Consider the following 14,536-nt stretch of genomic DNA (forward strand, 5'->3'; position numbering starts at 1 on the left):
AATTTACAGTAATCAAATCAGCATTTCAGATGCTGCGTATTATGGAGAGCAGCGAGAGAACAGTTCTGAAATTTAAACTACAGTGTTACAATCTCGACATTGTTTTTCTCGACATAGGTGCCGTCCGCCACGTCTAGTTCGCCGACAGGTCAAATGGTCAATAGCTGCAAACAAGGTGGCCTCCTGTCTGCTGTGAGAATCGATGCGCCTCGCCCAGGGGAGAATACAACTGTCCCACAGCACATCAGATTCACATGCAGCCTTTGGGATCCTTCTGACGTCTCCACGGCTTTGACAGGATTGATCTGTGTTACCAAAGGCCCAGAGCAAGTGGGCAACTGCTGATGCACCATCGATATGAGCACATCAGGATGTAGCCTGTATGTGGGACACAGGCGATGAAGACAGAATGTATCCATCTCTCTGTTATCCTTCACACAAAGCCTTAAGCTGTATGTGGTTCCTGAATAGACATGTGGATTCAATTTACTGGTAATAAAAAAAGGATGTTTATGTTGTTTAAATTAAAATCAGACATCAGCTTAGCTGTCTTTTATATTTTTTTATCCCTTTAGGTAGAATTTGTACCTAAATTGACAAACTATTTTCAATAGCTACTGTATTTTCTATAGTTTGTGAAGAAAACATATTTTGACACGTTTTTACAAACAAGAAATTGTTTTTAAAAAATAAATAAAACGTCACAATACCGCAATAACGCCATTTTATTGTCATGAAGCGGCGTGTTGAGGTGGTGAGGCTGGCGCTGTAGACCCAGGATGTGATAAATGAATGATTTTAATGGGGAATGTCCAGCAAAACACAGTCCAAAATAACGGGCAGCACGGCTCGACGCCGGTAGCAACCGTAAAAAGGAATGGACAACGGAAACGACAGAACGAGACACACCTGGGAACAATCAAGGGGAGGACAGGACAACACTGAGACACAGATACACAGGAAACTCAAAATAAACACACAGAAAAACACGGAACATGACAATTATATTGTTCAAACGTGAGAACGACACAGTTACAACGCGGTGTAACCCTGTTTTCCTTTTACCTGAAGGACAGCTTCCGTACGCAGCTTTCAGCAGCTTACGACAAGCGTTCGTGTGTCTTGGTGACACGTTTCCGTGGCAACCATGGAGCGCTCTAACACAAGCAGGAAGCGAGGCCGCGGACGAGGTAAGAGCAGGTAAACAACTTTTTTTAAAAACCACTGAAACTTTTGACGTTTTTAGCTTCTGCTGAAGCCTTAGGTCTGAATTTTTTCCACATGCGTAATCTCTGAACGCTAGCAGTTGCGTACTAAACCATATTACGTTACGCATGAAAAGTGATATTTGGTTATGTTGGCAAATGAAATAAAGTCCTCCCTAGTAGCTTCACTTCTAAGGTTCTGCAGCTCTGTCATTGTGGTTTTGCCTCGCAGGAAGAGTTCCCGTAAAGCTTCATCTGGTGAGCCGGTACTGCCAGATGTTGATCCTGACAGCACTGAGCTGCTGGCGGAGGTGAGGTCAGACTGGAGAAATCAGAAGCTGCTGAATAATTGTGCTGACGCCATGTTTGGTTCGTTTCAATAAACAAACATGTATAGATGATGGTTATTATTGCACAAAATCGCATAGGGTTTTTATTATTTAACAAGAGAATATCGGGCATGCAGTCGAAAGGTGTCGTGCAAAACGTCTTCCTCTATTCCTACATGTGAGTAAAGTGGGGAAAAAAGATTTGAAATTTCATTTAAATATTTTACATGTTTGTATAAAGATGGAAAGTCCCATTAGATGATTTTGTTTAGAATTTATTTATTATCTCTCTATCCATCCATCCATTTTTATCCAATTACGCCTCCATTCATAAGTCAGATTTTTCTAACATCCATTTTTTATTCATTCATTCATGTATTTTTTGACCATTTTAACCAAGAGTCAATGCATCCATACATCTATCCGTTATGATGTTCCTCCGTCCAACTGTCTATTAGTTCATCTCAGTCGGTGTTTTTTTGTTTGTTTTTTTAGCAGGGCTTATATTTACAGCCATAAGGACAACATTTTTGTTTTAGTGCTTTAAAACTTGCCTAAGAAACTGAACACTGACTTTAGAAAACATTTTTGACGCAACAATGTGCCGGAACCCTGAAATGAACTATCAGCGCAATCAAATAAAAATAGTTTTTAGTGTTTTACTGAGTGCCATTAAACAGAAATAACAGGGATCACTGTCTATTGTGTCTGTTTAGAGCTGGATTATAAAAATGCTTTTTCACTTTGTCCAGGAGAAACTCTCAGCCCTCCATATAGCTTGCCTGTATGGTGAACTGCATACTATCCGGCTCATAATAAAGGCCAGGCCGTTGTGGGTCAACCTCGGTGATTCTAAAGGTCGCCGGCCCCTGCACATCGTTCTGTCCTCACAGCGGTTCTCCGACACGTACACCATTTTCAAATACCTGATGGAGCAAGGAGCTGATATCAACGCGTAGGGCCCCTTCTTACAGAAATATTCTCTTTATGAATATTGATATTTAATTCAGCTGCATTTTTCTTATATCCAACTGGATTTAAGAAGAACCATTGTCTGTAAAACTAATTAATGAATGAATGAATGAATTTAAAAAAGCAAAGTATGGATTTTAAAAAGTAACGGGTTTTTTTTTGTTTGTTTTTTGTTGTGGTTTTTTTGTCCCATGCTAGTGCAACAAATTCAGGGGAAACCCCGCTGCACACTGCCGCCAGCAGGGGCCTCCTCAGCTGCACAGAAATGCTCGTGAACGCCGGAGCGGATATTTTGGCAAGGGACAAAATGGGACTGACGCCTCTGGACATGGCGCACATCTGGAACCACAGGAAGACAGCACGGTACGCAGCTAAAGACGACGGCGAAACGAAAGCACCTCAAAACAACCTTAAGTCGGATTGATTCACACTGAGCCCTTCTGTGTTTCCAGGTACTTGAAGCACTGCTTGTGGTATTGCGAGAAGCAGGACGAAATGGAGGAGACACAGTTGACTCAGATGTTATACAGAGAGCTCATAGATCTGGTCAAGCAGAAAAATCTGAATGAAAAGGTGAGCTCGTGATACGTAGCATATACACCGCAAAACATTAACGTAGAATTAACTACAAAGTCTCCATTAAGGCAAAAACACTGGCTTCAGTTTCTCGATTCCAGTACTTGAAATTTCTACAAACCCTTGCTAAGGTTTTCACATCCCTTGAACTTTTGCACATTTTGGTCGCTTAAGTACAAACCTAAGATGCAGAAATTCACAGCTCAGGGTGGGAGAGCCTGTTGCCAGGGCAACCTTGAATGCTCTTCACATTATGGAAGAGTGAAACTCAACAATGTTCTACTTGCAGTTTACCACAAGCCATGTACGAGGACCCCACAAACATATGGAAGAGGTCGCTCTGCTCGAACAAGGCCAAAAATGAAAGCAGAATTTTTAGGTGACGGCAGCGTTATGCTGTGGGGATGATTTTCTACAACGGAGAATCAAGAGAAAATTTCAAATACATTTAAGTTTTACGTGTAACTTGATCAAATGTAACGACGTTCATGGGATTTCCTTTGTAAGGCTGTTTCTGTTCTTTACTGAATGTTATATATCACAAATAAAATGACATTAGTAAAAAAAAAAAACATTTAAAGAATTTGGTAGTAGTAAAACCCAATCCTTCTCCAATACATCACAATTATGATATCGTCCTATTTATGAGTATTGTAGCAAAATATCTTCATTCTACTCTCAGGTTACTTATTAATGCAGGAAATTCAAAGATGTGCTTACAATACTCCTTTAGGTACGAGTATTATTAATAGTTCTCTTAGTTGTATTAATAACAATATTGATGTCAATAATGATATAATAATATGATATATCAAGATAATTTCCCATATTTAGCATAAACCATTTAGTAGTTTGAATTGTTAAATGTTTGGACATGACTTTAATTCCACAGTCAAACTGTTTCAGACGCTGTTTCTCCATTTTTGCTTCAACAGTCCCTTATTGAAGAGAAGGTTGAAGAGTGGGCAAAGAAGAGAGGCTTGTCTCCGTTGAAGACGCTCACGCCCAGATCCAAGGCGTCCAAATACCACAATAAGTGCAGCTCACCAGAGAAGAACAAGAGGCAACCAAAACCTACCAAGGGAGAGTCCAAACGCATTCAAGAAAAGAAGGACGTCTCCAAAGCACAGCAGCCCCTCTTACCCGACAGTCCCTGGACTGTCTTTGGCCTCCACCCAGAGAAACCCTGCACAGACCCAGACCTCAGGAAAGATGTCATGTTGTTGAAGAACAGCATCAACCAGAGGCTTCACTACATGACCAAGTGGGACACAGCGCCTCACCTCGCTCCCGACCTGCCTCTGGACAAGATTCAGAGATTGTTGTTTCCCAGAGCGTTTTCTTCTCGGCTCAACACGTCACGGGACTTTGAGCCGCGGGACATCAAGAAAGTCCAGCACAAAGGTTTCCCTCAGGGAAGGAGCACCTCTCCCTGGACAGAGGTGGTCATGCACCTGGTTGAGGTCCTGGAGCTGGGACACTACTAGTCTTCCTCATGTCCAGGCAATAAAATTAAGTATAAAATCCTTTATAACATCATGGAGGAAAAACTTTGAGGCTTCGCACGTGGATGTAGATGCTGTTAGAACAAATATCTCTCTACTTTAGTGTCAACAGTCTTCCTGAGTAAAACAGCTTTGATCAAATATCTATCAGATTACACAGTTTGCACAAGTTTCTTCCATTAAACCCCCAAAGAGATGATTTGCTCCCAATTGATATAAAAAATAAGATCAGACAAAGTGTTTGTTCCACATTAAGTAGGCCGACGATGCACAGTAAAAAAGCAGTAAACTTATTTTGTCAGATTTTATTTTTGCTAGCAATAGCATCGTGTCATAATGTGCAAATGCTGGGGTGTAAATGTGTTATACGAACAATAATCCTGAGCTCCAGAAAATAACAAATTTCTGCTTTATCTTACAGCTGAAGAAGGTCCCTATAGTGGACACACACTGTTAAATTGAAGTTTTTTCCCCCATAAAAAAATTCCAGCCATGAAGAATAATTTCCAAACTTTCCCATTTTGCGTACATTTCAACAAAAATGTTAGAGGAAAAATATTTTTAAAAACTAAAAATAGTCCAATATCCTGGTTGCACAAGAGCACACATGACATTTTTTGGGCTTTAATGAATGTGATAAACCTGAAATAGAGTTCAGCTGTTCGTGATCGATTTCCTTGACATTTCCATCCTTTAGGCCAATGCGAGGTTACAGAGCATTGAAATCTTATTGCATAAAGGAGTCAGTTATGAGAAGTGTAAGAATAAATATACTCATTGCTCAATGACAGGAACCAAAACCAGAAGCCTTTCCAAAACTAATTTAGACACTAGAGCGAAACTGGTCAGAGCCCAACATGTCTGTAAAGTCATTTCCAGCCAGTACAAGTTATATTCTACTCATGAAAACACTCTCCTGTATTCATCATATGTCTGAAATATGGAGGAAGTGCAGTTACAGCACAGACCACCACCAACTGAGGAAAATTAGCTTGGCCGTAGGCATTCTGTTTAATCCCGCTTGACTCTCATCTCCCTCGAGTGCTCTGCCTGGGCTTTCTCCCATTGAACTGGATTCCTCCATTTTCAACTGGGTCTATGAGCGAACAGAAGAAGTTGAGAATGACGTTGATTCTCTGCTGTGCTTTAGAATTGAAGTCATCCTGTAGTTTCAGTAATGGCAGCGGAGAAAGTGAATAAAGCCATTCAGTCTATGTTGACCAAGCTTCCACATATGGAATTAGCTGCCTCGTTCAGCTCCATCGCTTTTCTGTTCACGGTGGAGAATGGTTGGTTACAGCACAAGCAATTTCCAGTAAACTTCATAGTATCAGACTGGGGCATTGCATGCAAATCTTGGGCAAACATTAGCAAAACAGCATGAAATTTAAAACCCCAACAATTAGGCTGGCTAAAAACGTTTCAAGTGATTTGTCATGGTCTTGAAAAGTTGGAATTGTATAAGGAACGTGCAGACTTTTGAGAGCCGCTGCATATCCCAGGGTTTGACAATACGTAGCCAAAGTGACAAAGCCAAACATGTTATGCTCTCCAGATGCTACCCCAGTGAAAGCAGGGCTGGCGCAGGGTGAGTGAAAGGTGAGAAAACCTCAGTGAACTGGGTCGCCTGTCACAGATGTATGCACTTTCACTGATCTGCCCTGGGGAAATGAACCAGGATCCAGGTGAGGGGTTCTGAACAAGCATGCGAGTTTGAACCACAAGTCACAGTCTGTCAGCTGAAGGCGTTTGGTGGTCTGGAGTGTGTGTGTGTGTGTGGTTTTGTCTTTTTCCTTTACTTGACGGAGCACTTCACACCTCGGTCGGGGTCAGAGTCCACACCACTATGAACCTGGTGCTCCCCCTGTGACCAAGTCACTTGAGACTGGAATAACATCATCCCATTCAGTTTGACAGGCTCACGCACAGAAACGCGTTCTGCGAACGGTGAAGATCAACCGTCTGTGGTCGACTGGATACACTGACCTTATTGAACTGGAAATTATGACCGCAACACTTTGTCTCCTTTAAGCATCAAGTTAATTCCACAAATTTGTTTCATAAAATTATTTATTTCACATCTGTGTACATACCGACCTATGATGAATTTTGTAAAAATGGTTTCAGCTGCTTTAGCGTTTCTTTAATAAAATTAGTTTGTGCAGCTTCTGTCCTTCGGTATCAATAATCCTGCAAAACAAAATCATTTCACAGGTTTGATTTAACATGTAGGAAGCTTTCATGTCAGATTTAGTCTTAAAAACATTTAGAACAACAAAAAAAAACCCCAGCTTTATTACTTTAAACTCCAACATTAGGACAAATAGCCAGTCGTCAGTGCTGCTGAGTCGTGATCGGGTTTAACTGCAAGCAATGTGACCAGATGTAGATGACTGGGTCAGTGAACGCAGTTTCTGGTTTCATTGAGCTTGCAGTTTACATATGTCACAACCAAATATTAGCGATTGGGTAAAATCAGATCCAGTTGTTCAAAACTTACAACAGAGTTCTCCACAAAGCAATCGTTTATCAATAGCCGAGGATCCAGATTGTGTATGAAACAAAACGTAGAACAAAGGGCTGGTTTATAATCAAGCTAATTTTGTTTGAAGCAACCTCAATTTTGTGCCTTTAGAAACTTTTATATTCATGAACTACGCAAAAATGTTTAAAAAAAAAGTTTATATGGAAAAATAATTAAAGAGGTTTTATCTACTTGTCATTGATTGAGGTTCTGACCCGGGTTTGGGTCAGTTGACTCTTCTGACATTGGATTTTACAATCCCTGATTAATGCATAATAACTAAGTAACCTTCTGCCTGCATATCAGGCTTATTAGAATCTCATCACTGCATTTTCTTAAATAGATTTTATGAAATTGCTTTAAGGCTTTGGCTGTCAAATCTGGTACAGACTAAAAAACCTTGCACCATCAAGATGACTTATGGTAGGTATGAAACGTCCAAAGTTGGTATGAATTGAATTGGTAGTTAGGTAGGAATGGGTTTGTTACCTAACAAATGTCTCTAAAACAGGTGCAAATTGCCACACAATCTGTCCAAAACATCCCAGAATGTGAAGAAACGTCCTCCAACATGTACAATAACAGTACTGGAGGTACAACCTGACACACTGTTGGTATGAAACATCCCCAAAGCAGCTCTGAATGGATGCATGAGTCTTAGGAAGTGATTACTGTAGGGACAAACAGTCAGGTAAGAATGCGCGCCTCGTTTGTAACGAGTGGTGCGGTTCGGTACGTGACTTTGTCTGTTTTCAGAACACACTACTCCTGGTGCGCCTTGCAGGTTGTAGGTTTCATTGGCCAACGGTACGGTTAAGGTGAAGCTTCTGGCGTCACACAACATGTGGTGGAAAGACTCCTGAATCCGTCGTACTGTTTTTACAGTACGACGGATTCAAGCCTCAACAACCCGCGTTTCAGCGTTGTCGATTCGAACCGTTCCCATTACGGGCACAAATGAATGAAACATTTGTGTCGTCCAGAAAACAGTTCATTTACACCCCTCCTTCTACGGTACAAAACCAAAACTGCGAAATGACAAATTAACAAACACCCAGTTTAATTGATCCAGAGAAAAGTGATGCATTGAAACTTAAGATTAAGACCTACAATATGCATTTATGTGACCGATTTTATAGGAAGTAAAGTTACAAAGTATATTTTTCTTAGGTTACACCTGATCACTGGAATGAAAGTCATAATATTTATTTGAGAACTCCCTCGCAGACTCTCAAGTAACCCTTAAAAGTGATTGCTGGATTTCTTGTTAGTTTCAGCAGCTGAGTCGTTTTACATGTTTTTTGCTGTGCTTTCTAAGATTATCGCTTTTCATACCATTACTCTCTCTCTCATCTATTTTACTCATTTAGTGGAAAATATTTCACCCCTCTTTGTGACTTTGGTGCTACCTTGAAGACTTAATCAGACAAACACAAAAATGACAAGAATAAATCTTCAAAAAGGAAATCCAATTACGATTTATCCATCCGCAACAAGTTTGTCAGTTTGTCATTTAGTATTTTAAACCCCTCTCTCAGAATTGCTTTGATACTAAAGCTTAAAAAATATGTCGATGATACAAAAATTACTGCGCTACAGTCATGATCCCTAAAAAAAGGTCTCAAAGAGGTGCTCTTGGCAGTCGGAACAAACCCGAAAGATGAACATGGCCTTTGCAAACTCAATTAATCATCCAGTCTGTTTATTGGTCCATCCTTTTTGTGCGCTTCCTTCCATGTTTTGGCCACTGATTTGCTTCAGTCCAATCCACAAAGGACTTCCAACGTCCTTCTCGCTCTACTGCTTGTTGTCCAACTTCTCCACACACCTACACATCCCCGGCGCCCCGAATCCGAGCCCTTCAGTACATTTTCTGTCGGCTGGGCAGTACCGCCTCCTTGAGGAAGGAGAATATGAGGAGGATCCCAGACCTCTTGCCCCGTTTGCCCTTGGTGAAATAATTTGACACAACATCGTCTGAAAAAGAGCAACAAAGACGAAAATAAAACGTCAAAGGAAGGGCTTCAACTGAGCTGAAGTAAACAGTTCAATAAACGGAAAGGTCAAAAGAAAGAAATCTGGTACAGACAAGAAAATAATTGTGGTGCAAATGAGTCTCATCCACCTATTAGCAAAAAAAAAACCCTAAAAGTATATTAGCAGTTAGTAGCTAGTAACCCTAGCATCAACTGAGTCACAGAATGCAATGAAGATGTCTTTGCATAAATTTTTCCCTGACAAAAAAGTCCTGTGAGAAAAAAAATTACATGTGTGACATTAAACAGTACTGCCACAACAAAATTTAAGACATGACAATCAAATTTGAGACCAATGCAATTTTTTTTGCAAAAAATTTAAGACAATTGAAGGCCTTAATTTTAGCTACATGAATTTAAGACTTTTTAAGGATGCGCAAGCACTCTATGTTTCAAATATTTCCTCTCACAGCTAGCTTTAAATGACATATATCCACATTTTGACAACCAGACAGAGATTTTTACCCACGTCTGATCGATGGATTAAAAGGCCTTAAAAATGTATTCCTCTTATCAGTCCCAAAAATGTTGGGATGTTTCTGAGTAGAAGTCAATATCCAAAAAAAACAGTAAAGAAAAGGTTACATGTCTCTAGGTTACATGTCAGATGAAGGCCTGTCAGGTTATACTTTCAACCTCCATTGTGCTAAACTATTATCAGCCATAACCAGATTCTCACCTCCTTGCTGCATGGTGGATGGAAGTACATTTTCTCCCGCTGACAGCGACACGAAGAAGGCAAACGGGATGACCCACAGGCAGATGGTGAAGTAGGACAGCACCTGATACCAGTCAGAAAGAGTCGGTAAAAAACTGGACGAGAAACACATTTCCATGCTTCCAGAGCTGTAATGAAATGCAATACCTCTGAGAACGGGTAATACTCTTGTGCAAAGTACTGGAAGGCCATGTAATGGTTCACCACCACTAACACTGCAGTGTAAAAACAAAAGAACATAATTCATATTGAAAACAGTAACACGTGACCAGAAGCGACTAATCAAGCCTCAACAGTTAGTGTGTTGCTTTATTATGTTAACATATTCTTCAGTATTGGTGAGTCCTGTAACAGAATATAATGAAATCTGATCCAAGCCGTGCTCACCACAGGAGAGGATGAAGTTGGGAGAGCTGAGCAGAATGTAGGGAAAGGTTTGCAGGAGGCCAAAATACACCAGGTTTGTGAAGAGGCCGACGCCCACCATGAACAGAGGGAAACCTTCAAAGACGTAGAGACACAGCAGCACACCTGTCGAGAACTGGACATGTATTCACACGCAGTGAGACTCCGGTACAAGTGAGCCGTACAGATTAAAAAGTGCATCGTTCTGCACCAGCATACTCACCAGGATCATGTATTTTATTATTCGGCTTGTGGCTACTGTGTACTCCTCTATTAGTTCTGCCAAGTAGTATAGGCCAGCCGCTGGTGGAAGACGAAAGGTAAATAACTGGGATTACGCAGGCGGCAAAACATCTCTGATGAAAGATTGCTTAGCAAGGAGCTAACACAGGCGTCAGAGGGTATAAATGGTATCGTTGCTTCATGACTGGAGCAAGAATGGAGTCAGTCGAAACACTTATAGATGTATTAGACAGCATTACCAGCATAGATACAATCATAGACTTACAAACAAATATTTCTCTAAAACTAAAACGTGATCATTATTAACCATGCTAAACTCTCCACCAGTTAGATTAGGCTAAAGAGCACACATTCAATCTTATCTTTACGAACTGTTCAATATTTGTTGGTACTGTTTAGTATTAGTTTTTTGCACAATTTAAAATAATCCACAGTAGCGTATTGGGGAAATGTAGGTCAGAGTAGTAGGTGATATTTTGTCTCTAAACCACTATCTGTTTAGTTTAAGATAGGCCTTTTTTCCCCCCCATCAGCAAAGGAAAAACAAAGTAGAAAAAAAGAAGTTTGTGACATTAAGCTACTTAAATCCCTGCTGTGTGTTATCCACACAGTCAGGGTTTCAAACTATTATTTGAGAAACAACAGCTATTCAAATTATAAAGAAAACTTAGTGAACACTAAATAGCTAAACCTGTTTCTCATCATTTCTTGAATGTGACACATGCATGTGTCGCTTAGTAGATTTTGTCAAGACTTTCGTCTAATTTAATTTAGTTGGAGTTAAAATCCTCAAATACCCTCTGAGGCACAACCAATAAAAAATGTAGGAACGATCTGGCTATCACACTCTGGTTTAGCTTGTAGTTTCACTAAAACAATTTGATTTAATTGCATTTTTTTGTTTTCGTTAAAGTTTTTTCTCTTTTCAAACCAGCTTCTCTTTAGGAAATACTTTTCAACATAATATCATTTCATTAGTGAATAACAAATTTAATGAGCCCCCGAAGAAAACAAAAACAGACTGCAGCATCAACAAAACTTACACGTGTGCAAATGTCTCCTACTGAAGCCATTTTTTTCTAAAAACAAATGAATAAGTCATCTCTGGATTGTTTCCTCAGTCCTAAATAAAAAACAATATTAAAGTATATTTTTTTCTCTCATATTGTGTGTTACACGTTTTCTGTTTCACATTAGAAAATAAAGAGGCCTGCCTGACACCAGCCAGCTAAACTGATTCTGTGCTTCTTTGTTGGTTTGTTTGTTCTGGGCAATAATTTATTAATCAGTAAACATTTGTACTTTGTTTCCACACATAATCAATTTCCCACTGACTTTGTGAAACTGATAGCATTTTTGTCGTCAAGTTTCAGTTTGCTGCTGTAACTCTGATCTTCGTTTAATCAAGTAATGTCAGAGTTTGTTCTAGATTATAAGATTAGTTTTACAGTACACCCACAAGGAACTAAAGAAGCTGGGAATTAGACTGCAGCTAGCTAGCTACTTTCCAACAAATTTACATATAAATTGCATCTCCTGTGTGGAAATCACCCCAGTAAAGTGAAAACTGCGACATTAACTTTGTTTTTCGAAGCTCCGCTGACTTTCACTTGAGCTGATTCACCTGTTCACGGCGTTAGCATTACCAAGCTAATTTGAGCCGCTACGTTATAATCTGCGGGCATTCTCAGCTTCAACTCACCTATCGCTAGAGTGACGAAGGACACTTGGACGATCAGCGACAGCCAGCTCAGTAAATAAATAAACCACATGTCTCTGCATAAGCTACAACACACACAATAAAGTGAATAAAGACTAAAATAAGCTAGCTGCCTGCTAGCGTTGTTCAGAGCTCTTTCCGCTGTGTTTTCAGCCCGAGTCGACAAGTGCAGGAAAGAAGGGAATGTTGTTGTTTTTTTTTGACAAGAGTGTTGCGACGCTGTCGCTACAGCGCCACCCGTGGTAGGAGCAGGAATGCAATTTTGTCAAAAATTTTAATCGTAAGTTGTTTTAATTAGAAATGTTGAACTAGTTTTCACACGATTAAAGCTATAACTTTCAAAAGACGTAGTTAAAACTAATAAATGAACGGATTAAAGGAAACTTAGCCAGATGAGACAATTAAATTAAGATTTCTCCAACAGTAACAACAAGAATGGTTCTGGCATCACTCGTCTCTGATTGGTAGTCTCCCAGATCAGCCTCTTTACAAATTTCTTCCATTGTTGATACACTGAAGAGTTTGAAATCACTAAACTAATTTTGATATCACAAAGGCAGCATGAGTAAGTAAACACAAATAAATAAATCATGATTTCATTTATTAAAGAAAGAAGCTATCCAAACCCACCAGTTAGTTAACTAAGCTAATTATTTGTCCTCTGACTGTAATAACTTAGTGTATTTGGCAACAGTGGCCATCAAACATTTGCCGTCAATATTTGTTTTACATCAATGTGGATGAATTTTGTTTGACTCTTCTTAGCAGAACTACTTTTAATTTACTCACACTGGCATGTTTTCAGCCATGCGCTGCACGTAAAGGCCACACCATGGCATCTCAGTCAAATTCAAGTACAGACTTTAACTAGGCCGCTCCAAAGGCTTCGTTTTGTTTTTTGAGGAATTCAGAGTTGGAAATGTTGGCGTCATTGTCGTACTGCGTAGCCTTGTTTGATTCAGACCTGACAGTCAGACATTCTCCATAAGGATTTTCTGATAAACAATAGAACTCATGTATCCATTAAAAATAAGTTATTTTCATCATGTTTGATGGTTGGTTTGACAGTTTTTTGTTCTCGAAATTCTGAGTTAGTTTTAGCTCAAATGTAACAGGAACATTCTTCCCCCACCCCCAAAAAATCCACTTTTGTCTCTCCAGCCCACAGAATGCTTTTTTCCAAAAGCCTTGAAGACCATCAATGTGTGTTTTATTGAATGATTTCCCATTATTCAATATTTAGCTGCCTGGTGTTCAATTAGCTTTTTCCATGTCTTTTTGTTATACAAATTTCTCAAGTTTGTACATGGAAACGTATCAAGAGCTGTAGGCTTGAACATAACAGGAAAACTAAATAACCTGTGAGGACTTTAACCTTAAAATGGAACAGGACGTCTGCTTTAAAGCGGCTTATTCCAAGAATACTGAAATGGTTCAAGACGGGATGTATATTTCATAAATTATGACATCTAGATTATGAACGTCATACTTATTTAAATGATATTTAAATGACTAGAAATGTTGTCTCCATAGAACATGTTAAAAGAAAAATAAATAGGAATTTACGCTATTCTTCCCTCTGTATTCGCGTCATTTACTCCCACGTCAAGGACACACACACACACACACACACGTATAGATTCAATGACAAAAAAAAGCAGGTGCCATGCATTTCTACACCTTAAAAGGTGCAGCTTTTAAGACTGAGGTTCAAAACAATAAAAAATGTATACTTGGGCGTGAAAAGGCGAGTGTTAAATAAGGTAAATATATAATGCGAAACAGTGTGAAGACACTAAAACGGTGTCAGAGTGAAAGGTGAGAGGAATGTCCTCTTTCCTTCAAATGCTTTCAGCTGAGGCGTATAGAGGGGCAGCGAGGAGCAAAGGTGTGTGCATCCATTCATCCATGCACGCATATATATCTGAGGAGAGGTGAGAAAACTAAAGGGAGTGTGTGGGGATGGGGGTGGGGGGTCTGCTGCATTTATTTAAAAACTTTCAGGAGGGGAAGCCGTGGCTCTTATTCCAGCGACGCCTCCAGGCTCGGGGTGTGACAGCCTTAATGTGCCAAAACAAGAGGCAGCCTGTATTCTGCTGCCGGATCACGCTTCGGGAAAGAAAGAGACACCCAGGGAGGGAAGTGGGCGAGGGTATTCATAGAAGGGTTTTAATGGCTCTGGTCATCTTTTATCTAGTTTCTGTTGAGGAAAAAAAAGAGTCCTTTAACCTACATCTGGTGAAACATGAGGGGGGGGAAAGGCTGCTGGACATTAAGTAGAGCTGAGAAAGCTCAGGTACATG

General features: G+C 39.9%; 2 protein-coding genes across 3 annotated transcripts; one reads left to right on the plus strand and one right to left on the minus strand.

The window, feature by feature from the left end:
- Positions 1–437: 437 nt before the first annotated feature.
- Positions 438–6,756, plus strand: ankrd53 (ankyrin repeat domain 53). 2 transcript variants are annotated; one of them, XM_032583609.1, is made up of 6 exons: positions 438–1,200; positions 1,438–1,516; positions 2,287–2,489; positions 2,705–2,869; positions 2,959–3,079; positions 4,018–6,756. In XM_032583609.1, the coding sequence occupies exons 1-6, from the start codon at positions 1,148–1,150 to the stop codon at positions 4,567–4,569; spliced, it is 1,173 nt and encodes a 390-aa protein (XP_032439500.1). In that variant the 5' UTR covers positions 438–1,147; the 3' UTR covers positions 4,570–6,756. The 2 variants fall into 2 exon arrangements, with proteins under 2 accessions (XP_032439500.1, XP_032439499.1); XM_032583608.1 differs by having other exon boundaries at positions 438–1,516.
- A 1,393-nt stretch (positions 6,757–8,149) lies between these two features.
- tex261 (testis expressed 261) lies at positions 8,150–12,412 on the minus strand. Its single transcript, XM_032583610.1, has 6 exons — positions 12,216–12,412; positions 10,494–10,573; positions 10,253–10,406; positions 10,013–10,080; positions 9,827–9,929; positions 8,150–9,088 (listed from the first exon to the last, which is right to left on the minus strand). Exons 1-6 carry the CDS (start codon positions 12,283–12,285, stop codon positions 8,973–8,975), a joined length of 591 nt encoding a protein of 196 aa, XP_032439501.1. The 5' UTR covers positions 12,286–12,412; the 3' UTR covers positions 8,150–8,972.
- Positions 12,413–14,536: the final 2,124 nt, after the last annotated feature.

The sequence above is a fragment of the Xiphophorus hellerii genome, chromosome 14 (genome assembly GCF_003331165.1).
Source record: "Xiphophorus hellerii strain 12219 chromosome 14, Xiphophorus_hellerii-4.1, whole genome shotgun sequence".
Taxonomy (NCBI): Eukaryota; Metazoa; Chordata; class Actinopteri; order Cyprinodontiformes; family Poeciliidae; genus Xiphophorus; species Xiphophorus hellerii.